We start from the raw sequence: 25,089 nt of genomic DNA on the forward strand, positions 1-25,089 counted from the left end.
GGTTGCCTCACGATACCGTTATCCATCTCTTATGAAAATTAACCATGCTTTTACTACATCAACCATAGTTGAACTAATGTATTTGTAGTAAAACCATGGTAACCATAAAACTTACCATGGTTTTCTACTGTAATCATATAATAACCATGATATTTGTGGTAAAACCGTGATAATAATACAGGAAAACAAAAACTTTGGTCGTAAAAATCAATCCAAAAAAAAGAAAGAAAAAAAGGATGATATATTTCGACAGTAGAACTCACGGCTATGTTTAATAGTGAAAGTAAGAGCATTTCCACATGCACAATGTGACGAGATCTTACAGGATTGGGACTAAACAGCTGTGTGGCCACAAGAAAGCCACTTGTTAGTGAGGCTAATCGGAAAAACGACTTCAGTTTGCTAGGGAGCATAAAGATTGAACTGTAGATCAATGGAAAAAGGTCATGTGGTCTGATGTCCAGATTTACCCTATTCCAAAGCAATGGGCGTGTCAGGGTAAGAAGGGAAGTGCATGAAGCGATGCACCCGTCATGCATTGTGCCCACTGTACAAGCCTCTGGAGGCAGTGTTATGATCTGGGGTTGCTTCAATTGGTCAGGTCGAGGCTCAGCAACGTTATGCAGCAATAAAATGAAGTCAGCTGACTACCTGAATGTACTGAATGACCAGGTTATCCCATCAATGGATTTTTATTCCCTGATGGCATATTCCAGGACATCAATAGCCAAGATTCATCGAGCTCAAATTGTGAAAGAGAGGTTCAGGGAGCATGAGGAACCATTTTCACACATGAATAGACCACCACAGAGTCCTGACCTTAACCCCATGCTGGAGAAGACTTTATGGAGTGGTTCGACTCTCCCGTCATCAATACAAGATCTCAGCCAAAAATTAATGCAACTCTGGATGGAAATAAATGTTGTGCCTTTGCATAAGTTTGTCGAAACAATGCCACGATTTAATCAAAGTTGAAGACGGTCCAATGAAATATTAGAGTATGCAACTTTTTTTTTTTTTTTTTGGCCAGGCAGTGTAGTTAAAAGTCCCAAGTTATGCAACAAATCTTTTAATTTGATTCATTATGGACTTTTGTAGCATCTATGTCTGTACCCGTCATTGTAAAAAAAAAAAAAGTAGTCTTTTCTTACGTTCTATAAAAATATCAGCCGATTAATCGGTTACCTGTCATTTCCACCACCTTAGTTATCGGTATTGGCAAAATCCACTATCGGTTGACCTCTACTAGTGACAATGATTTTACTATATAGTTCAATTATGTTTACTGTAGTAAAACCATGGTTCATTTTCATAAGAGTTGGATAAAGCTATTGTGAGGGAATGCAAAACCTTTTCAGAAAGTAAATTCCCTCCCTATCCTCTAACCGCTCCGTAGGTTAATGACGAAATGAGGTTTGTCACATTTTCTTTCAAGAAGACAGAGTCACTGTTCTTGATTGGCAACATCATTTTTACCCAAGCTTAAAGACAAATCTGAAAGCTGGTTTTACACATTTTCATTTACAGTACCACACAAACTGCATAAACGGGTTGAGGTGAATTTTATCTGGTAAGCTAGAACCTGTATGAAGTCAGTTGGATACAACAGTGCACCAATCAAATAATTCCTTTCACAGTAGTGTGTATTTCTATAGTACAGAGAAATCTCAACGTGATCTCTTGAATGTCTCAGTTGTGTCTTTGCTGAAGTCTCCTGCTTCTCAAACATTTCTCCTGAGTTATCTCACATGTGTCTCATCTAGAGTTTCAGAAGAGATCTCAACAATGTCTCACACTGTTCATCTGCGATCAAAAGTCAACCTTTGAGCAATTATTATCAAACTCTTCTCTGGGTTCATCGATAAACACACCGGCCAATGAAAAACCAAGTTAAAGTTGTGTGTACACTCTTAGGAAACTCCCCACCCCTGCTCACTTGAGCTATTAAAACCCAAACTCTGTGCTATTCTTTCAACATTTTTCACTCTGACTAATTGACAGCGAGATAACACGCAACGTCATGGCTTCTAATCCATCTTCATGAGGACTTGGCGATGCATGTCTTTGTCAAGAAGGTATAAATCAATGTCGGCCCTTGCAAAACACTGACACATTAACCAGAACTTCCTCACCGAGTTGCCAGTCCAACGAAATACATCGAAATGTTCACCACGGGGGAAGGCCAATGTTTTCATGTTAATGACTGCGCCAAAATAAAGACAGACAAAGAGAGAGAAGTGTGTGTGTGAGATTTATAGTTCGATCTTTAGTTAAGCATGCTAATGCTGATGGAAAGACTTATTGATGTTTCTTCTAAAAATTCCTAAGGAGATCTAAAAAAGACACAAATGAGTCAATTGTTGACATACAGTAAGAGTATAGAGCGCTAAAATGAATGTGGATGTAATCGCTCAGGTCATTTGCTCTTGAGAGAACGATGAGAAATGTTTGAGCTCATATTGAGCTTTGGTATCTTGGCAAATCTGAGCACAGTTTGAGACATTGTTGAGATCTCTCTGAAACTCTGTAGACACATTTGAGATTACTGGAGTATTTTTCGCAGGAGAAACATCTGAGAAGCACGAGACTTCAACAAAAGCTCATTTGCGATTTTAGTTTACTTCAAGAAAACAGATCTGTTGTTTTAGCATTTCAAATCTAACAAACTTCTTTTGTGAAATGATTTGCTTGAAAAGTGTGCATGTGCTAACTTTCTTTACAATAAATGCTACTTGCTTTCATGGTTTTTGTCTAATGTAATAACAGACATTTTTAAGTGTGCCGCAAGTGTCCAGATACTTTTTGGGGGTCACTGTATGTTGAACTGTGGAGTCTTGTGTTTATATAAACCAAACAATGGAGCACGTATGATCCAGATGTGTGTGTTTGTGTGGCTGTGACTCAAGTGTGTGTGTAGGTCAGTCGGTTCACCCACCTGTTGCCCTGTGGCGTAAAGAGACCAGAGAAAGCACCATTGCCTTGTCACGACAAGTCTCTCTTTTTCTTTTTCTCTTTCTCTGTCTCGTTTCCTCTGTAGTCAAAACATCACAGCAGGACTCGTGCGCAGTCTTGACTTTCAAAACGTCCTCCTAGAAGTCTCTCTCCTGATCTACATTTGAATCATTCCATGTCAAATCAACCAAGATTTTGTTTATGATCATTTTGCTTGGACCCCTAATGATGCATACATTTCTGAAATTCAAAAACTAGATATAGGTATTGCACTTACTGAAGAGCTATTTGTTAAATAGTATTTTTGGACTCTTGTTTTTATGTGAACAAATATAGGTACATTTCTAGTTTCAACATTATTTATACTTCAGGCCTTTGTTTTGTTAGACAAGAAAAACTAGCTTTATACCAGCGTGGCCCACATTTGGTTTTCGACCATTGAAAATGGGCATAATTTAACAATTTATACATTGAGCCACTTTGAGAGCCCCATATCTCTGGGATTTAACCATATAGGGCTTTAAAAATGAAGATATAAAAACAAAAGTTTGTTATGAACCAGAATCTAAAAGGATTTTAAGATATCTTTTTTTTAGGATTTTTCCCCTTTTTCTCCCAATTTGGAATGCCCAATTCCCAGTGTGCTGTAAGTCCTCGTGGTCGCATAGTGATTCGCCTCAGTCCGGGTGGCGGAGGACGAATCCCAGTTGCCTCTGCGTCTGAGACAGTCAACCCGCACATCTTATCACGTGGCTTGTTGAGCGCGTTGCCATGGAGACATAGCAGGTGTGGAGGCTTCACGCCATCCACCGCGGCAACCACGCTGTGGTTCACCATGCGCCCCACCGAGAACAAACCACATTATAGCGACCACGAGGAGGTTACCCCATGTGACTCTACCCTCCCTAGCAACCGGGCCAATTTGGTTGCTTAGGAGACCTGGTTGGAGTCACTCAGCACGCCCTGGGATTCGAACTAGCGAACTAGCGAACTCCAGGGGTGGTAGCCAGCGTATTTTACCACTGAGCTACCCAGGCCCCCAAGATATCTTTAATACTTCTGAAGTTATAGGCACTCCAACTTTGGAAAAACGACACCAAAAATCCATTTTTGGATTCACACCATTGGCATATAATGCAACAAGTAGTGCTGAAGTCAACTGATTTTAGTAACAGACCTACTTATCTCTGTGTAAAAATAAAATAATACCGCTGACAATTTCGAGGTTATTTTTCTCCCCTTTAGTTTTGCTCCAAATCATAGGCGAAAACTGTCCTTTTGACCCCTCCTACAAAATAATGGATTACTCAGTAAATATTGCCATGGCATTTATTATTTTGGCTTTAATCATCATTTACTGGATGCATTTCTTTCACCAAAAAAAGTATTAACAAAATAAAACATTTCAGTCTGGGATGCTTCTGAAATTTGGTTGATTTGACTTTGAGAGCCCCATATCTCTGGGATCTAAACTTATGGGGCCTTAAAAATGAAGACAGATATATTAAAGTTTGTTCTTAACCAGAATATTCAAGGATATTAAGATATCTTTAATACTTCTGGAGTTATAGGCACTCAAACTTTGGAAAAACGACACAAAAAAGGGCTTTTTCCCATTTTTGGATTCACACTATTGGCTTATAATGTAACAAAGTGTGCTGAAATCAACTGATTTTAGTAACAGACCTACTTATCTCTGTGTACAAATAAAATAATGACACTGACACCTGTCTAAGGTTATTTTTTTGACCTGTAGTTTTGCTCCAAAATCAGGCGAAAATGGTAATTTTGCCCCCTCTCTCAGTAAATATTGAACCATGTTATATAGGAACTCAGGTTCTGCTGAAGTAATACTTCAATATTATGAATATCGGGTACACACCAGCAAGAGTCATGCTAACATCAGATATCATTTACTGGAAAAGACGCCTGATCCTCAGAACTGCTGTTGAGAGACGGTACAATCGCATGATCTCTCAAAAGCCTCAAATCTGACAATAACATACTGCCTTACTCTACAGAGAAAACAAACAGGAGGGAAGCGCTCTGTGTCATGCAGTCTGTGGTGAACGACAAGATCACAACGAAATGATTACGCTTTTAACCAGACGACTCTGATAGCATAGTTTTGAGGCTAACAGAGTGTATGTGAATGAGATAGAACTACTGAGGTAAAGAAAGATAATGAGTTAATTGAGGCCTGTTTTGTGTGTGTTTATATGTACTGTATGTGTATATCAGGTTTTACTATCGGTCTAGAGACAAAAACTAAATCACCTATATTGTGGGAATCTAGCAAAGGTTCCTTAATGAAAACCACTTTATAAATGGGCTAAATAAGGTCTGCATTTTTAAAAAAAATGCCAAATGGTTTCTGTAAGGGGGGGTTTAGGGCAGTGGTTTTCAACTGGTGTGTCGCAGGTTTGTTCTGCCGTGGACAGCAGGGAAAAAAAATGCTTAATGCAAAAAATACAAAGCAATTAACCATTTAATTATGCTTCGTTAGGATAAAAAATGAACAGATTTATCAAGTCTTAAAAGGGAGGGTGAAATGCTTCACATTTCTTTGACTGATGATGTCAAAGGCCACACGTTCATTTAAAAATGTACAGTATTTCAACGCAAATTCATCGGTCACTGTGTAGAAGATACTCAAAAATGTCAAATGAACAGGTTGTTTACCTCTAATATAAATACACTTTTATATAATTGCATATTTATTAATTCATATGTACTTATTGTTACATCTATTATTTTATTTGTTAGTAATTTATATATTTATACATTATGTATTTATTTATTATTTATGTATTCATATTTATTGAATACATTTAAAAGCATGATTTTAAGGACATTTTGTTCATATTTTGTGTGGCAAACAATTTTGGTAAATTTGGGTCGTCTTTCGTTTACCCTGCTTACCTCTAATGTAATTATATATATATATATATATATATATATATATATATATATATATATATATATATATATATATATATATAATAGATATAAAAATAAATAAATATGAATAAATATGCAATGTTCTGTATATATACAGAACATTGCATATTTATTTATTCATATTTATTTATTTTTATATCTATTATTTTGTTTTATGTATTCTTATTTATATATTTTTATAAATGCAACAATATATATACAGTATATATTTTTTTTTGCATATTTATTTATTCATATTTATTTATTATTATATCTATTATTTTGTTTTATTTATGTATTCTTATTTATATATTTTTATAAATGCAACAATATATATACAGTATATATATATATATATATATATATATATATATATATATATATATATATATATATATATATATATATATTTGCATATTTATTTATTCATATTTATTTATTGTTATATCTATTATTTTATGTTTTATTTATGTTTTCTTATTTATATATTTTTATAAATGCAACAATATATATACAGTATATATATATATATATATATATATATATATATATATATATATATATATATATATATATATTTGCATATTTATTTATTGTTATATCTATTATTTTATGTTTTATTTATGTTTTCTTATTTATATATTTTTATAAATGCAACAATATATATACAGTATATATATATATTTTTTTTGCATATTTATTTATTCATATTTATTTATTATTATATCTATTATTTTGTTTTATTTATGTATTCTTATTTATATATTTTTATAAATGCAACAATATATATACAGTATATATATATATATATATATATATATATATATATATATATATATATATATATATATTTGCATATTTATTTATTCATATTTATTTATTGTTATATCTATTATTTTATGTTTTATTTATGTTTTCTTATTTATATATTTTTATAAATGCAACAATATATATACAGTATATATATATATATATATATATATATATATATATATATATATATATATATATATATATATATATATATATTTGCATATTTATTTATTGTTATATCTATTATTTTATGTTTTATTTATGTTTTCTTATTTATATATTTTTATAAATGCAACAATATATATACAGTATATATATATATATATATATATTTTTTTTTTGCGTATTTATTTATTCATATTTATGTATTGTTATATCTATTATTTTGTTTTATTTATGTATTCTTATTTATATATTTTTATAAATGTAACAATATATATACAGTATATATATATTTTTTTTTGCATATTTATTTATTCATATTTATTTATTGTTATATCTATTATTTTAGGTTTTATTTATGTATTCTTATTTATATATTTTTATAAATGCAACAATATATATACAGTATATATATATTTTTTTTGCATATTTATTTATTCATATTTATTTATTCATATTTATTTATTGTTATATCTATTATTTTAGGTTTTATTTATGTATACATATTTATTTATACATTTTACAAATATTTTCAAAGCATGATTTTAAGGACATTTTGTTTACATTTTGTATGATGAACAATGTTGGTCAATTTGGGTAGTTATCTGATTTTTGTTTACCTTGTTTAAATGCATTAATATGTATATACAGTATTTGCATATTTATTTATTCATATTTATTGTCATATCTATTATTTCATTTATTATTTATGTATTCATATGTATTTATATATTTACAAATACATTTCAAAGGGCACTTTGTTTATTTTTGAGGAAAAAAAATAAATGTGGTCAATTTGGATCGTCATTTGATGTTCAATGTAAGAGCTGGGTCCTGAAGCAAAACCAGCTGAGAACCACTGACATCTGTTTGCTAGTTTTAGAGGGGTTTTGGCCACTTTTGAGCTGGTCAGGCTGGGAGACCGACTAGACCAGCTTAAACCAGCCAAGACCAGAAAACCAGCTGTTTTTTAACAAGATGTTTGGATATGAGAGCTAATCTTCTGTACCTTATCTTCCAGTCGTATGAGTCGGGCTCCCACTGTATAATAATCTTTATCCACACCTTTCTCTGGAAACACAAGATGAGAAAGACGCCAGTTAAACAGACGCTTTTGTTGTTGTGTCTTTATGTGAATTACATCTTCTATGATTGGCTAACCTCTTCGTATATGAAATCAAGTTAGGGAATACTGTATACAGTATGTAAATGTAGGCAGACATATGTTAATGATCTGATGGTTGTGATTTCATAAACATGATTTTTTCTGACCAAAATGTCATTTTGGGGTGTTTCTTCAACTTCAGCTTCAACTTATAAATGATTGTTAGAATAAATGTTAGAGTATGTATACATAGTACTTTGACCATTTTAATATGATTTTGTGCTTACATTATTAATATTTTCTACTGGATATGAAACCAGATTGAATTTGGGATTTTCCGGGAAAACCCTTTTTATTTCTTTTGTACTTGTACTTAATATGGAACTCGTTTTTTCCCTCTCCCTAACAACCCTTTGAGCAGTGACCGGTTTTTTGGAATTACCTGGCAGGAACATCCCCGGTTTTCCCAATGTGTGATCCAACCTGCGAGAGGAAAAACAGCAGGAAACTGAAAAGCACAGTGATTGTTTGGAGGAAGAGAACATCTGAGGGGGTAAAGTAGGGATGTCGTTCTATATCTAGCGTGACGTGTTTGTCTCACCTTCTCTGCAGCTCTTTGATCCGAACCATCATGTTGAGGTGGCCCTGTGAATACTGCTCAATCACGTCTCGCACGTCGTATGGTTTCCTCGCTTGCTGTGGGACAGAGACGCCATCCATGAGCGCTATTGTCATCACAGGCGACAATTTTTCTGTCCCCTGGGCCTCAAACTTCCACGCTTTGTTATTACACCTCAGTTTACCTCAATAACAACAATAGCAAAGGTATGCAGTATGTCTCAACCAGGTCTGAAATTTAAATGATCTTGCTTTGTAGTATTAATTTCAATCTCAGTTTAGTTTTAGTTAGTTTTAAAGCAATAGTTTACCGAAAAATGAAAGTTCTGTCATTATTTACTCACTCTCATGTTGTTTTCAAACTGTATGCAGTTATTTTATTTGTAGAACACAAAAGGAGAATTTTCAAATAATATTTATGCAGCTCTTTTACATTGATTGAATATATATATATATATATATATATATATTTGGGTTTTTTCAAAACCCAAATCTATTGTATGACTTCAGAAGACTTGGAATATAGTGCAAAAGTCACATGAACTAGTTTTACGATACTTTCTTGTGCTTTTTGGAGCTTGACAGACGTGGTTACTATAAACTGTCATTGTATGAAAAGAGCTGCGTGACAAATGTCTACTTCTGTGTTTCACAGAAAACATAAAATCATACAGGTTTGGAACAGCATGAGTGTGAGTAAATGATTATGACCAAACTTCCTTCAACTTAAGTATGGCGTCATGATTTCAACATATTTAACCCTTAAGCGGGACCTCATTCCACCCCCCGTACCTCATCCATTTTTTGGAGTTTACTATCAAGATTACTATCACGGGATATCTATTTTTTGGGGGTTTATTACAAGATAAATAAGTACTAAATTTATACTTTATATGTTTTTTTGTGCAACAATGAATTATCAACAATGGTGAATTATCAGTATTCCATATGTGTACAGTGATTGATTTGATTTACATTTGACATTGCTATTTGATGAAGAAACAACATGGAAGTAAACTATAGCAAGTTTAACACATGAACAGAATGATTTGGCTATTGTCATTTGGGTGTACTACTGAAATAATGTAAGTTGTGTGTCTATCTAGACTCAATAAGTGCCTGAGAATATACATACAGTATGTGTAACTTAGGTGTAGCTGATGTGTATCTTATGTGTAGATTATGTGTTATTTGTAGCTTAATATGTGTTTGACAGCCATTTGCGTCTCATGAAATTTCAGTGTGAAAATAATGAATATTGTTCCAGATTTGTTGCAGATCTCTTTGATTTATGAAAAATAAAAACATCAGAATATGTCAAAATATATTTTATTTTATTATTTTCTAATTGTCTTGAAAATATTTCGAAACTATGACACTATCTGCGCATTTTATAGATGCATTTTTGATAGATATAAGTGCCGGGTCTCTAAAGACCCGAATATGTAAGAGTGTCAAAAGACTACTCGTTGTTCTGGTGGCCATACGTATCATCACTTATTTTAAGGGGGCATATGCAAAATCCTAACAAAGATAGGTGGGCATATGGCATATGCCTGCGTATGACCTAGTCTACACTACTGCATTTAAGGGTTAACAAATAAATGAGTGCATATACGAACTTTGTTTTAAACTTCACAATGTAACTTTTGATTTTATGATCTTTGGGCAATATAAAATGCCACTTGAACAAAACTAACTTTTCTACGTACCTGAAATTTCTGTCGAGCCACAAAGTACTGCATCCTTCTGATGACCTTGACGGCAGATCTGTGAGCGTGGGAAAGTCTGTGCAGAACAAAATAAACAAACACACACACAGTGTCAGAAAACACTGAGCATGCATGCTTTCAATGTGTGTGTGTACATGGCAGTACACTTGGTGCAAACAATAACACGGACACAACACACACATAGACACTCTCTAAGTGAACTCTCTTTGGGCATTCTTGTTTTTTGGCTAAAACACCCTGTTATTTCCAGAGTAAAGATGCCTGGCCAAGGTTTATACCCAGAAATACAAGCAACAGTGGTCAGTGCTGGAGCAAAATCATCAAGGACAGTATATACAGTATCATGAACATTCAAAAGCCCTGATTCTGCATCCATTGTAAAAAGGCCCTGGAGGAAAAACAAAGCTCATTTCGCCACACAGATGACATTGATGTTGAAGACCAGATAAAAACCTTCAAAACACGTCCGCAGTCTACTTTGATACAGAGCTCATCTCAGCTTTTTTCAGTGACCCCTGACACGTACGTGACCCTGAGGAGTGACTTCAAAGTGTGAGTAAAACCTCGTCGAAGTCCAATGACTTTGTTAACGTAATAGTTCAGCCAAAAATGCAAATTCTGTCATTATTTATTCACTCTTTTGTTGTTCCAAACCCATATGACTTTCTCTCTTGCTGTGTAAAGTTAGTGTCTGCATTCTGCAGCAATAAACGCTGCAATGCTCAATTTCATACGTTTAATTACTGAACTGTATCAGAATGCAATTTATAATGCAATGCAAGTATGTGTTGCATTCTCAGCATTTCCACAAGGGGAGCTATAGAGCTCGTTACCATAATCTAGGGCAAAAGCGTTTATTCTTCTTCTTCTTTTGGCTGATCCCGTTAGGGGTTGCCACAGTGGACCATCCATGATCCGCATAATTGACTTGGCACAGATTTTATACCGGATGCCCTTCCTAGTGCAAAAGCGTTAATTACATAACGCAAAAGCAGAAGAGTGTAAGCTAGCGTAAAGTGTAAATTAGCACAAAATCGCAAACATAAGCATAAACATTTCTACGAAAAGAGATCTCAGAAGACCTACGATCAAGAATTGTTGCTTTGCATAAAGCTGGAAAGGGTTACAAAGTTATATTGAAGAGCTTAGATATTCATTTGTCCACAGTTAGATAAAATGTCTATAAATGATTTAGTACTATAGGTACTCTCACTAGAAGTGGCCGTCCAGCCAAGATGACTCAAAGGACACACCGCAGAATGCTCAATGAGGTCAAAAAGAACCCTAGAGTGACAGATAAAGACTTGAAGGAATCATTGTAACTGGTTAACATCTCCGTTCATGAGTCTGCTATACAGAAAACATTAAACAGGCATGATGTCCATGGCAGGACACCACGAAGGAAGTCGCTGCTTTCCTACAAAAACTTTGCAGCCCACCTGAAGTTTGCCAAAGATCACCTAAGGAAGAATGGTCCAAAAATCCTTCTGAATGCTAAAAAAAACTTTAGTAACCACATAGAAAAGCTAAGAACATTTTAGAAACTGCATAGCAATATGCTAAAAAAAATTTTAGCAACCGCATAGCATTAAGCTAAAAACACTTTAGCAACATGTGCAGGTCTATCCGCAGCTACCAGAAATGCTTGGTTGAGGTTATTGCTGCCAAAGGAGGATTGGGACCAGTTATTATATCCATAATTACTTTTTCCACAGCACAGTCATTGTTTTATGGGATGTGTTCAATAAAGACATGAAAGATTATAATTGTTTGTGTGTTGTTAGCTTAAGCACATTGTGTTTGTCTATACTTGTGACTTTGATTAAGATGAGATCACATTGTATGACCAATTAATGCAGAAAACCAGCTAATTCCAAAGGGTTCACATACTTCATCTTGCCATATACTGTATATATATATAATTATAATAATAATTAATTTATAATTACATTTATTTATCACACATTATACATTTGCACATACACAGTGAAATTCTTTTTTTTCTTCACATATCCCAGCTAAGCTGGGGTCAGAGTGCAGGGTCAGCCATGATACGGTGCCCCTGGAGCAGATAGGGTCAAGGGCCTTGCTCAAGGGCCCAACAGTGGCATCTTGGCAGTGCTGGGGCTTGAGCCCCCAACCTTCTGATCAGTAACCCAGAGCCTTAACCGCTGAGCCACCACTATATATATATATAATTTGTACAATATTATTTTAGAATAATTATATAATTAATTTAGGATATTATTATTATCATAATGATAATTTTGCACATTTCGAATAATTGTACTGAATTATGACACATACGACAATTCACCTTTATACCCAATGTCGCTGCATCCTGAGATGTTCTGAGATTATTTGCAGCGTTCTCACAGACAATACTATTCTTGCAAATTGTTCCCAGATGACTGAAAGAGAACAAATATTGAGAACTCGTCGTATGCGCATGTTCCGAGAGACACGCTTGAACCTCTGAACACACGGTGAATCAGACAAGCGTATTGAATGCTTTTCTTTCATCTGTTCTTCAAAATGTAATCACCTGTGCTTCTTCAAAAGCGCGTCATTGTGTCTAGAGCATTTCTTGTCATTTGTCACTCCAAGATGTTTTACGTCACCCGACACAGTGGCAGGAAGATGAGCAAAATTATCCGCCACTGAACATGAAATACCCACATTTCACGAGTTTGTTTGTCCATATAATGTTTAAGCTATTAAGGTTAAACTTATTTGGCTTGCTGTCCACGGTGGAGGGGCTCGATGAAGAAGTTTCAACTCAAGCTCTGAAGTTTAAAAATCTGTGTCACTTCCTACTGATAACAACTAAACAAAAACGTACTTCACAAAAACGTCTGGCCTAAAGCCAGACAAAAAGGAATGGGCGTGTTGAGTCCTCTCAGCTTGAGTCTGTCGTGATAAAGCTCTCGCGCACTGTCACTGATCTACACAACACAAATCACTTCCTTTTGGCGCGACCCTTTGTGGCCCCTGAGAGGAGATAAACTTGTTTTGAGTGCTGTTTCGTCCCTGTCTTCCGCCCGGCCCCCTCCATCGCGTCCACAAACAGAGACGACGTCTTAATTAGAGGTGGGGACAGCCAGACAAAAGCTCTCTGACACAGACCAAAAACATGTGGATCAAAGCAACTTCAAACGGCCGCTGTCCTTCCCTCTCATTGAGTACATCTGAACATACCGCGCAGGAAATGCATGTGAACAATATGAAAACATGCATAGCACAACACTGCGTGCATGTGTGTAAGGGTTTCAGATCCGAGCATGATTAGGAAAGAAAACACAAGCCCTCAAAACACAAAACACATGCTATTTAATCACAGAACTGCCTCCTTGCATTACAGTGGTCGATGGACACATGCACACAAAAGCACGCCATGCTCGCAGAGAAACTACATGCCTGATATTGGATCCACACTGGATTCTACACATGTAAAAGATATAACACGATTACTGAACAACACGACTAACAGCATTTATTGGCAAGCATCACTAGTATTAAACGTCAGTGCGTAACTTAAAATTGTCTGAGGTGATACAAATGAGAAATCTTTTAGAAACTTGTCATGTAATCTTTGTGTCCATGTTAGTTTTAAACATCTTTAGAAAAAAAATGCAGCATTTTCTAGAAAAATTATAACCATTATTATTTAATGACATTTAACATTTTAAGTGGTGTAACCATGAGGTTAAAGATATTAAAATACTTACCTGAATGTGTGCTGTGAGTGCCTTTCCATAAAAAAATATAAAAAATATCTTGTATTTCTTTTTTAAAACTTCACATATAGTCATAAGGGTCTAAAGGGGTCCTCTATGTTTTATGTTTTTTTGTTTTGTTTTGTTTTGTCACATGACAACAGACCAGTATTTTGGTCACACCCTGACTTGGGGCGTTTTCCAAAAACAAAATTTGCACCCTTGAAGGACACTTCAGGAAGAGGACACCACTCGAAGGGTCGTTCCAAACAAAAGTAAGAAAGTAAATTATTTCACAAAGGGCCCTTTCACAAGACTTTTAGTGACACTACATTCAAGTAATGCCATGCTCCCTTCAAAGTACCCACATCAAGAGCTCTGTCCTTCGTAGTGAGTAGGGCATAGGGATGATCACTTCTGATTTGAATTCGCCCTTGGTGTACAAAAGCTAAAAAAACACTTATCAACAGCATAGTAACATGCTAAAAACACTTTAGCAAAAGAATAGCAACATGGTAGAACACTTCAGCAACTGCATAACAACATGCTAAAAACACTTTTGCAAGCGAACAGCAACATGCTAAAAACACTTTAGCAAAAGAATAGCAACATGGTAGAACACTTCAGCAACTGCATAACAACATGCTAAAAACACTTTTGCAAGCGAACAGCAACATGCTAAAAACACTTTAGCAAAAGAATAGCAACATGGTAGAACATTAGCAACTGCATAACAACATGCTAAAAACACTTTTGCAAATGCAGAGCAACATGCTAAAAACACTTTTGCAAACACATAGCAACATGCTAAAACATTTTAGCAAAAGAATAGCAACATGGTAGAATACTTTAGCAACTGCATAACAAAATGGTAAAAACACTTTTGCAAACACATAACAACATGCTAAAAACACTTAAGCAATGCATAGCAACATGTTAAAAACACTTTTACAAACACATAGCAACATGCTAAAAACATTTTAGCAAAAGAATAGCAACATGGTATAATACTTTAGCAACTACATAACAAAATGGTAAAAACACTTCAGCAACCCCAACCACATAGCAACATGCTAAAAACTGCATAGCAACAAGGAAAAAACACTTCATCAACCATGTAGCAACATGCTAAAAAACTTTAGCATCTGCATAGCAATGTGCTATAAACACTTTAGGAACCTTGTATCAACATGCTAAAACACTTCAACAACCACAACCGCATAGCAACATGGAAAAAACACTTTAGCAACCTTGTAACAACATGCTAAAGATACTTTAGCAACCGCATAGCTACATGCTAAAAACACTTTAGCAACCTTGTAGCAACATGCTAAAACACTTTAACAACCACAACCGTATAGCAACATGGAAAAAATCACTTTAGCAACCTTGTAACAACATGCTAAAAACACTTTAGCAACCACATAGCTACATGCTAAAAACACTTTAGCAACCTTGTAGCAACATGCTAAAACACTTTAGCAACCACATGGCAACATGCTAAAAACACTTTAGCAACCGCATAGCTACATGCTAAAAACACTTTAGCAACCGCATAGCTACATGCTAAAAACACTTTAGCAACCTTGTAACAGCATGCTAAAAACACTTTAGCAATGGCATAGCAACATGCTAAAAAACTGAAGTACCCACATACAAAAGCTAAGAACATTTTAGAAACTGCATATCAATTTACTAAAAACACTTTAGCAACCTTGTAACAACATGCTAAAAACACTTTAGTGACCACATAGCAACATGCTAAAAAAACTTTAGCAACCCTTTTATACACTCTAACACAGAGATTCTTTCATACTGAGATTCCAACCTAAGATTCTTCGGGTCTATCAAAGGTGAGAATATAGCGGTCAACTAGCATGTTACGACAATAATCATGTTTGCAGATACTATACAGATGAATGGGGAGAGCTGTAAACAGACACCTATCTGTTGCAATATTGTCCGTGACTTCTCTTATAAAACAGCAATTTTATCATAGTAATCTCTACACATAGTTTACTTTAAAAGGATTGTTTATTGTAAAACATGTTGAAGATTAGCGGACTGTTTCCTCACAAAAGCAGTTTATTCTGTGTACTGAAGCACCTTTTCCATTAACATCCATTCAAAAAGAACGGCCTCTGGTCTCCTCGCCAGTGTCGGCCTAACATTGAAGGTTCCCCCTTGGTAGAGGGGCTCTGACTCTAATACCATGGCCTAACCAGATGCTGCAAATTTACAGCATCAAGTCATTTGTCTGTCCAAACTGACAGCAAAAATGCTGCGCAAGTCAACAAAATCAGACTTTTGCGAAAAATAGCTTTATCGTGTTGTATCACACCTAGTTAGGACACTGTGTTACCTCAGCTGCATGGGGAATATCTGCTGTTAACTACATCTATTCTAGAATCAGTACATGGAACCAAGTCCATGTCCAAGGAAAAAATAATAATCTAGAATCATATTCTTGTTCTCTAGAAATAACTCCAAAAAGCAAAACCATTCTTGAATGTTTTATATAGGACACATCATCCAAATAGTAATATAGTTATATATATATAGTATATACTATATATACAGTATAATATATAACTATGTGAAAGTGTTATCGTGGTGTACACTGTAAATGATAAAGGTGTTTAGAAGTGAATTCTGGCTCCAGTACAGCCCATTAGCTGCAGAGCTGGAAGCATGAGAGGAGTTTGGCTGGTTTGAACATCTTGGAAGTATTTTGTGAGGAGAAACCACTGACTGGGACTGTGTGCCAGAAACTAATAATGCTGTGTGCCAGTTTTCTATTCCTTTGACTCTCTTTCTTTTCCTTTCTTTGTAACCCTGAGTGTATCTCCTTTCCTGTCTCTTTCTGTATCTGTCTCTCTCACTCTTATAGTCTGTCTCTGTGTGTCTTTCTCTCACACTCACACACAGAAATTCTGGCAGTAATCTGCCACACATTTCAGCTCATATCGGATTCACACAGGGTCGTTTTGGACTGAAAGTTGTTGGAAATGTCAGTCTGCTTTAAACTCAGTTGTGACACACCGGTTTATTTCCACATATGTGCAGAGAGCCGTACTGAAAAAAAAACTCCAGTAAAAGTGTTTCAATTCTACAATAAAACTTCTCCTCTACCATTGTTGTCTGTCTAGGGTTCTTGAGTTGCTATATTGTTTTTCGGAGATTAAAAAGTTCTTGATGTTTCACTGTACCATTAGTAAACAGTACTGTGGGAGTACCTTGGTATCGTGATAACATCAGATGGTAGTAATGTGGTACTTTGATATTTACCATGACACTGAATGATGATAGTAATTCATGTACTGTGGTACTGTATTTACCATGGTACCTCAAAATACCACATCAAAGAATCCCAAATGGTACCATGTCCAAATTCTGTCATCATTTTTGGGTGAACTCTTGCTATAACACTATACAGTTCAAACAACTACTGTGGAGTACAAGTGGCAGTTTATTCATCATTCATTTGTTCAAACTTGTCTTCAAAAATAGGATAAATTGTTAAAATCGCTGCAAGGAATTGGCACAAATAGACCATTAAAGTCGTTATGTGGAATTAGAATCAGAAATGTAAAATTCCTAATGATAGCAGTTGTTATAAGAAATGTTATGTAGAATCAGACTTAAAGCCACAGTCATTTAAAATTGTTACATGGCATCTGAATTAGAACCAGAAATGCTAAATTCCTTAAGTTAGAAGTTATGTAATGAGAAATGTAATGTGGAATCGGAACCAGAAATGTTCAGAGCCACAATTGTTAAAATCATTACGTGAAATTGGAATTAGAGCCAGAAATTTTAAATTCTTTACACTAGTAGTTGTTATAAGAACTGTTATGGAATCAGAATCAGAGACATAATATTTAAAATCGTTACGTGGAATCAAAACTAGAAACATTAAATTCCTTACATTAGAAGTAGCTATAAAAGAAACGTACGTGGAATGGAATCAGAGCCACAATCGTTAAAATTATTACATAGAATCAAAACCAGAAACGTTAAATTCAATACATTAGAAGTTGTATTAAAAACTTTACGAGAAACCGGAATCAGAGCCACAATCGTTAAAGTTGTTACATAGAATCCAAACCAGAAACGTTAAATTCCATACGTTAGAAGCTGTATTATGAAACCTTACGACAAACCGGAATCAGAGCCAAAATCGTTAAAATAATTACGTGAAATTGGAATCGGAACCAGAAATGTTAAATTCCTTACATTAGTAGTTGTTATAAGAAATGTTATGTGGAATTGGAATCAGAGCTACAATAGTTGAAATTGTTACGAGGAATCGAAACTAGACATGTTAAATTCCTTACATTAGAAGTTGCTATAATAGTTGTTATGTGGAATGGGATCAGAGCTACAATTGTTGAAATTGTAATGTGGAATCGAAACAAAGAGACGTTATCAAATTTTTTTTATGTGGAATAAGAATCAGAGCCATAATCATTAAAATCGTTACATGGAATCAATACCAGAAACGTTAAATTCCATACATTAGAAGCTGTATTAAGAAACTTTATGAGAAACCGGAATCAGAGCCACAATGGTTAAAGTAGTTACATAGAATCAATACCAGAAACGTTAAATTCCATACGTTAGAAGCTGTATAAAAGAAACTTTATGAGAAACCGGAATCAGAGCCACAATGGTTAAAGTTGTTACATAGAATCAAAACCAGAAACGTTAAATTCCATACATTAGAAGCTGTATGAAGAACCTTTATGACAAACTGGGATCAAAGCCAAAATCGTTAAAATCATTACATGAAATTGGAATCGGAGCCAGAAATGTTTAATTCCTTACATTAGTAGTTCCTTACATAATTAGAAATGTTATGTGGAATCGGAATCAGAGCCATAATCATTAAAATCATTACATGGAATCAATACCAGAAACGTTAAATTCCATACATTAGAAGCTGTATTAAGAAACTTTATGAGAAACAGGAATCAGAGCCACAATGGTTAAAGTTGTTACATAGAATCAAAACCAGAAATGTTAAATTCCATATGTTAGAAGCTGTATTAAGAAACCTTACGACAAACCAGAATCAGAGCCAAAATCGTTAAAATCATTACATGAAATTGGAATCGGAGCCAGAAATGTTTAATTCCTTACATTAGTAGTTGTTATAAGAAATGTTATGTGGAATCGGAATCAGAGCCACAATAGTTGAAATTGTTACGAGGAATCGAAACTAGACATGTTAAATTCCTTACGTTAGAAGTTGCTATAATAGATGTTATGTGGAATGGGATCAGAGCTACAATTGTTGAAATAGTTACATGGAATCACATCCAGAAACGTTACATTTATTAAGTTAGTAGTTCTTATAAGAAACTTTATAAGGAACCGGAATCAGAGATACAATCGTTAAAATTGTTACTTGTAATCGTAACCACAAATGTTAAATTCCTCACATTAGTAGTTGTTGTAAAAAATGTTATGTGGAATCGGAATCAGAGCCACAATCGTTTAAATCGTTACGAGTTATCATAACCAGAAACTTTAAATTCCTTATGCTGGTATTTGTTTTGAGAAACGTAGTGTGGAATGGAATCAGAGCCACAATCGTTGAAATTGTTATGTGGAATCGAAACAAAGATATGTTACATTTTTTAAGTTAGTAGTATTTATAAGGAACTTTAAAAGGAACCGGAATCAGAGATACAGTTGTTAAAATTGTTATGTGTAATCGTAACCACAAATGTTGAATTCCTCAAGTTAGTAGCTGTTGTAAGAAATGTTATGTGGAATCGGAATCAGAGATACAGTCGTTAAAATTGTTACGTGTAATTGTAACCAGAAACTTTAAATTCCTTATGTTAGTAGTTGTTTTGAGAAACGTAGTGTGGAATCGGAACCAGAGCCACAATCGTTGAAATTGTTATGTGGAATCAAAACAAAGAGACATTAAATTCCTTATGTTAGTAGTTGTTTTGAGAAACGTAGTGTGGAATCGGAATCAGAGCCACAATCGTTAAAATCGTTACGGGTAATCGTAACCAGAAATGTTAAGATCCTCCTGTTAGTAGTTGTTCGTGGAATCGGAATCAGAGCCACAATCATTAAAATTATTATGTGAAATCAGAATCGGAACCAGAAACATTACATTCCTTGCGTTAGTAGTTGTTAAAAGAAACTTTGTGGAATCGTAATCAGAGCCACATTCGTTAAAACTGTTATGTGAAATTGGAATCAGACATTAGTAACTGTTGATAGAAATGTAAAAAAATAAACAGAATCATTATGTGGAATCAGAATCGGAACCAGAATTGTGGAATTCTTGAAAAAGTTATTAACAGAATCGTTAAGAAACTAAAATTGTTATTTCACAAGAAGAAGGGGTCATAGCCCTCCGAGGCATAAACAATCAAGGAATCAGCAACAAAGCTTTTCAAACAGCCTAAAATCCAAGGTGTGTTTGATAGCAAGAGGGGTTTATACTGTAACACACAGTATAAAGAAATGACAAAATTACACAGAGTATCAGAAGCCTTATTATGTAATAACATGCAATCAGACCTGATGATACTGATGTTTTTGACACTGATAGTCAACGTATACAATTACGGTAAATATAGTGTGGCACCAAAGGCTCATATGACATTCAATTATACACTATGAAGAGTCACACAAACTGAAACAAGAAATGAGGTTAGAAAAGCCAGAAAAAAATCAAAAGTGAGGATAGAGTTCCTCCTGCAATACAATGAAACGGGCACAATGCAGAGGCAACGTCTATAATTCATGGTTTATTACGACTGCAGTCTGTTTACAAGGATTAGACTATTTCAGGGGGTGCATCAAGTATCAACACTAGGAACGTTGTTTTTGTACAGTATGTAACTTCTGCGATTGCCTCCTGATTTTGATTTCTAAAAGGGTACAACCCGAGGGGCACAACCATGTTGCTCAAAGGGCCGTGAAGATAAGCCGTTCAGGTTGGTTTGGCACTTTGGTTCGGCCCCTGCTGTACCCCTTGACCTTCAGTGGCCAAACTACAACCTATTCATTCAGACAATCGGGATTCTAAAAGAAGTTCCCTCTTTTTAAGTTATTCGTTCAGCTTTTTGTCCCCGTAAACGAGCCACTCTTTGCTAAACGGGTGCAAAAAATGCCTTTTCCCCCTAATTACTTCATTCTCTTGTGATCAGAGCTTTTGTTCTGCTGATGCCCAGTCTCCCCTGAATGACTCCTGCCAAAGGGGGTCGGAGAAGGGCCGTTTAGACCACTTAAAGGGATAGTTCAACCAAAAATGAAAATGTTATTAACATTTACTTACCCTCATATCGTTCCAAACCCGATGACTTTCCTTCTTCGACAGAACACAAAATTCTGCCTAATGAACATTCTCCTTTTGAGAAAAAAACTATAACTATAAAATAACTTTTACTTATACCTTTTAAAGAGGAAAATATTTTAGATACATAACAACTGATGATTCCAGAGTTCAATAATATCACCTGATACTTTTAATTAGGGTGACATTTCTTCACAAAAATTAACCTTTTTGTTCTTCATTTAAAAGAGTCATTTGGATGAATCAAAATCCCCACTAGTTTCAAGGACATAGTCAGGAATTGGAAGACACACGAGAATAGTGTTTTGTTCTTGTTACTGTAAGACTGATGTGTTTTCAGTGTGTGTGTGACAGGGAAAAGCCAGAGGAACAAGGGAGAGGGGGTCGGCCTGGCACGAATCACTCTTGGCATCGGGAATGCGGTGGAGAGGAGAAAAACGAGGGAAGGAAAGAGAGAGAGAAGCAAAAGTGATGACATTGAGAGCTTATCCTCTCCCTTGGGCCCTTAAGGTGTAAGGGGCCCCTAACCACACACACTCACACACACACACACGGTCACTGGAGTGTTCATCCATCTCAGTCACAAGACAATGTCAAAGGATCTCTAAGCAGATAATTAGCAAAAAGGCACAAAAGGTTTATGTGTGCGTGGCATTCTACAATATTAATTGTACTATTTGTGCAGTATTCAGTATGTAAAACATGATTTGACTGTCAGTGTGATGGTCAGTGACTGCTGAAACAACAAGGTCCATCATGACCCTGAAGAACTGAACATATTCTGGAGCACACGCAGTGAAATGCGGGATACAATTACAGGAAAGCAAAACAGACGGGGCTGAACATTGAGACCAAGTAGACACCTCAATTTTCAGGAGGGCTACGGGGAGGCTAGCAAGAAAACAAGATTCTTCTCTCTGTCTCTCTTACAGACACAGTCTTAAGGGAATTCTAAAGTAAATCTCAGAGTCCTAGAATCTAACAGAGTTCTAGAATGCAACTCTGAAAATCAACAGTTTTAGAATGAAATTCATAGTTCTCGAATGGAATTTCACAGTTCTCCACTGAAACTCAGGAATGTTCTAGAGAATTAATTTTTCAAGAACGAAGTTCCAGAATGAAATTCAGAATTTTCAAATGGAATTTAAATGTTCTCAAGTGAAACGCAAGAGATCTACAATGAAATTCGGAGTTATAAAATGGAGTTTAAAAGTTCTAGAAAGTAATTCAGAGTTCTCAAATGGAATTTTAAAGTTTTCGAGTGAAACTCAAGAAATCTAGAATGAAATGTAGAGTTAACAAATGGAATATTACAGTTCTCGATTTAAACTCAGAAATTAAATTCTAGAGAATTAAATTCTCAAGAATGGTATTCCTGGAAGAAATTCTGATTCTCAAATGGAATTTCAAAGTTCTCAAGTGAAAATCAACAGTTCTAGAATTAAATGTAGAGTTTCCAAAAGGAATTTCACAGTTCTCGACTGAAACTCTGGAATAAAATTCTAGAGAATGAAATTCAAAGTTCTCAAATGGAATTTCAAAGTTCTTAAGTGAAATGCAAGAGTTCTACAATAAAATTTAGAATTGTAAAATGGAATTTCAAAGTTCTCGAGTGAAAATCAAGAGCTCCAGAATTAAATGAAGAGTTCTCAAAAGGAATTTCACAGTTCTAGATTGAAACTTTGGAATTAAATTCTTGACAATGAAATTCTCAAGAATTAAGTTCAAGAATGAAATTCAGATTTCTCAAATGTAATTTAAAAGTTCTCAAGTGAAATGCAAGAGTTCTACAATGAAATGTAGAGTTGTCAAATGGAATTTCACAGTTCTCGATTGAAATTCTACAATAACATTTTGTAGAATGTAGTTCTACAATGAAATTCAGAGCTCTCAAATGGAATTTCAAAGTTCTAAAATGCAATTCAAAGTTCTCAAATGGAATTTCAGAGTTCTTGATTGAAACTTAAGTGTTCTAGAATGAAATGTAGAGTTCTCAAACGGAATTTCAAAATCCTCAAGTGATCCTCTTGAGAGTTCAAGAATCAAACTCATGGTTTCTCAGCGTTCATTGCTAGAGTATCACTAGAGCAACGTTTCCTTGTGTTAGCAAGGATATTTTAAGCTGATCTGGGCACAGTTGTTGCTTATATGACAGACCCACAAAACTGCTCTGAGGGTAATATTTCTGAAAATCGAGGTCACTGCATTTACCAGCCCATGATGATATAGCATTCAGTAAGAGCACATGGTTATTTTTCACTTATGTTTTGTTTTTTCAGATCGGGTGACCGGGCAAAGAGAGTTCACATCCAAAAGGAGAGAGGGGAAAAAGATGATGAAAAAAAGAGAAAGATGATCTCAGTGTTTTTCATGGGCAACAAGAATAAATTTGAGAAAATGACCTCTTCAGGATTTTTCCGTGACCCCAGCCGGGAGACGCCGGTGTCTCTGTGCATTATGGCTTGACCCTGTGACCTCTGGCTGTATATAACTAGCGGCTGGGTATCTTAGTGCATCCAAATGTAAATCTTTCACTTTTTATGCCAGCAACTCTCCTCTCCTCTCTGTAGTCTTTATCAGAGCTTTAAGATAGGTTTTTGTTTTCACTGATAGCATTTCCTCTGTGAAAACATCACGTCGACTCTAATGACCTTGAAACTCTGATAATCTCATCTGAGCTAGAGAGCAGAAATATCAGAGCACAATACCTGATTCATACATGATTTTGAATACACAAGTGATGTTTGATAGAATAGAAAAAATCAGAATAGCACACTAGTATACTACTTGTTCTACTTTTACAGTATGCAGTTTGTTTACTGTGCAAAGTATGTGCATTTTCTGTATGCATGAAATACCCAAATGACCTTCTACATTTGCCAAAATGTGTAGTTTACAACCAGGGCACACTGTGTGGATTACTTTACCCCGCAGTGCGCTCTACTTGACCATCCATTTCCAGAAAGACAAATTAACTGGAAGTAATCAGTCGTGATTTTTAACATCTCCTTCTAAACTCCCAAAATGTACAACATTTCTAAACAAAATGAAATAAAAAACATGTACCTGTGTAAATGATTAACCATTTAATTCACCAAATAAAACATGCAACATAATGAGGTTTCATACTACAGTTTGAAATGTTTATCTTTGCTTACTTCATACTGTTTCAATTTCTCTGAAAACAATGAAACACTGTTTGCAACCCATTTTAATTCTATAATCCGTTCACAATAAGACCAGGAACATATTAAGAAAGTAATTAGGGTCAAGTTTCCTTTCCTTTAGGTAGTATGTAGTGTATACTGTGTAGTATGCTGTGAATGGTATGTTAGTTTTCCATTGTGAACACAAACAATTTAATTAAAACGTCAAGAGGAAATGACAGAATTTATGATTAATATATAGAAGAAATATTGTAATTTATTAGGTAGCATTTCAAAAAATGATCATTAATATAATCTAATGTGACATATCCCATGCTGTGTGTATTATAACAGGTTTATGGGTAATTCATACTGATCAATGAAATGTATAATTAAAACTACACTTACAGCAGTTACATGAATTTCTTTGAATTTCATTTCATTCTGCATCCTGTTTGCCACTTAAATTCAGATTTAATTTAATTTCTCTCTTTCTCGACTTCTGCTTATGGGGGGTTGCTGAACAGTCACATTTTTCAAAGCTCTCGGACTCTCGTGTTTCAAGAAATTTTTACCT

The 25,089-nt window shown here is 34.9% G+C and overlaps 1 protein-coding gene and 1 long non-coding RNA gene across 2 annotated transcripts in view; one reads left to right on the forward strand and one right to left on the reverse strand.

The window, feature by feature from the left end:
* Positions 1-25,089, reverse strand: part of kcnq1.2 (potassium voltage-gated channel, KQT-like subfamily, member 1.2) — a 180,299-nt gene that overhangs the window by 57,229 nt on the left and 97,981 nt on the right. Inside the window, exons 15-18 of the mRNA XM_051689309.1 lie at positions 10,303-10,378; positions 8,574-8,668; positions 8,415-8,455; positions 7,877-7,938 (exon numbers count right to left, since the gene is read on the reverse strand). Coding sequence (XP_051545269.1) covers positions 7,877-7,938; positions 8,415-8,455; positions 8,574-8,668; positions 10,303-10,378 — 274 coding nt within the window. The remainder of the gene's footprint in view (positions 1-7,876; positions 7,939-8,414; positions 8,456-8,573; positions 8,669-10,302; positions 10,379-25,089) is intronic.
* Positions 10,660-24,475, forward strand: LOC127436082 (uncharacterized). Its single transcript, XR_007896329.1, has 3 exons — positions 10,660-10,875; positions 21,707-21,878; positions 23,646-24,475. It is a non-coding gene; the product is annotated as an uncharacterized LOC127436082 (long non-coding RNA).

This window comes from Myxocyprinus asiaticus, chromosome 46 (genome assembly GCF_019703515.2).
Source record: "Myxocyprinus asiaticus isolate MX2 ecotype Aquarium Trade chromosome 46, UBuf_Myxa_2, whole genome shotgun sequence".
NCBI lineage: Eukaryota > Metazoa > Chordata > Actinopteri > Cypriniformes > Catostomidae > Myxocyprinus > Myxocyprinus asiaticus.